Source organism: Brassica napus, chromosome C9 (assembly GCF_020379485.1).
Source record: "Brassica napus cultivar Da-Ae chromosome C9, Da-Ae, whole genome shotgun sequence".
Taxonomy (NCBI): Eukaryota; Viridiplantae; Streptophyta; class Magnoliopsida; order Brassicales; family Brassicaceae; genus Brassica; species Brassica napus.
In genome coordinates, this window is record NC_063452.1 from 23,902,845 (window position 1) to 23,904,024 (window position 1,180).

Genomic DNA, 1,180 nt, shown 5'->3' on the forward strand with positions numbered 1-1,180 from the left:
ACACACTGATCCAGATAATCTCTGAAAATATCATTCATTAGCCCCATGAAAGCTGCCGGCGCATTCGTCAGCCCAAAGGGCATTACTACGAATTCGTAGTGTCCGTACCGGGTACGAAAAGCCGTCTTCCTAATATCCCCTTCATGAATAGGAATTTGGTGATAACCTGAAGCAAGGTAGATCTTTGAGAACCAGATGGCTCCCTCCAGCTGATCCATAAGTTCGTCTATACGGGGTAGGGGGTACTTATTTTTAACGGTCACCTTGTTTAATCCCCGGTAGTCGATGCACAGTCAAAGGCTCCCATCAAGCGGAATCCTAACGCACGCTTTGGCACACTCGACTACGGCTCTGTGCTGTGCTAGCCAATCCATTCCCAATATCACCTCGTAACGCCCCAGTTCTAATTCCAGCAGGTCTCCGGGTAAATTCACTCCTGCGAGGATCACCGGTACCTCTTCATATCTTCCCTTCGTGGCTATTTTCTCTATTCCTGCAGTCTCGACTCCCGTCACCATGGTGTTGAAGTTCCCCTTAAAGTTCCACTCACGCGTAAGTCTAGGGCTTACAAAACTGTGAGTTGCCCCGGTGTCGAAGAGAGTGAACGTTGTCACTCCTCCGACCGCGACAGACCCCGCGATTGGTTCGGCTCCTTCGCGACCCTCGACGGCGTACGCTCTTGGCCCTGCGGCTTGTCCTCTCTGCTGTTGGGGTTGCGTCCCTCCCACATTCCCTCTTTGGAGTGTTGGGCACTCCCACGACTGATGTCCCTCCTGGCCGCAGCGGTGACAGCGCCTGCGTGGGGCCTGTCTCTCCTTCAGGCATTCCCTCGCCATATGGCCGCGCTCGCCGCAGTTGTAGCATGCTCCTGCCCTGCACTCCCCCCACATGGAATCGTCCACACCTTTCGCATGGGGGCCTTGACGGGGCAGGCTCAGCCGCGGGCAGTGCATCCCGGGGCCGTTTGGCACCCCGGTTCTGGGAGTTCTGGTTCTGCCTCCGTTCTTCCTCGAGCCCTGATTCTTGTTATGCGGCTTTCTCAATCAGCTCATGGACATCACGATAGTCCCGCACGTTGCATCTATTCCTCAGTTCTATTCTCATCCCTTTGAGGAAACGGCGGATTAAGTCGTGATCACTCAGGTAGTGACCCGCAAATCTCCGAAGTCGGTTGAACTCG

At 54.7% G+C, this 1,180-nt stretch overlaps 1 protein-coding gene across 1 annotated transcript; it reads right to left on the reverse strand.

The window, feature by feature from the left end:
• Positions 1 to 293: 293 nt before the first annotated feature.
• Positions 294 to 953, reverse strand: LOC125592551. The gene has a single exon (XM_048767782.1). The coding sequence runs from the start codon at positions 951 to 953 to the stop codon at positions 294 to 296; it is 660 nt and encodes a 219-aa protein (XP_048623739.1).
• Between the last annotated feature and the right edge of the window lie 227 nt (positions 954 to 1,180).

Excerpts from the sequence above, each read along its gene's own strand:
- LOC125592551 (XM_048767782.1), bottom strand. The coding sequence starts at position 953 with ATGCACTGCCCGCGGCTGAGCCTGCCCCGTCAAGGCCCCCATGCGAAA.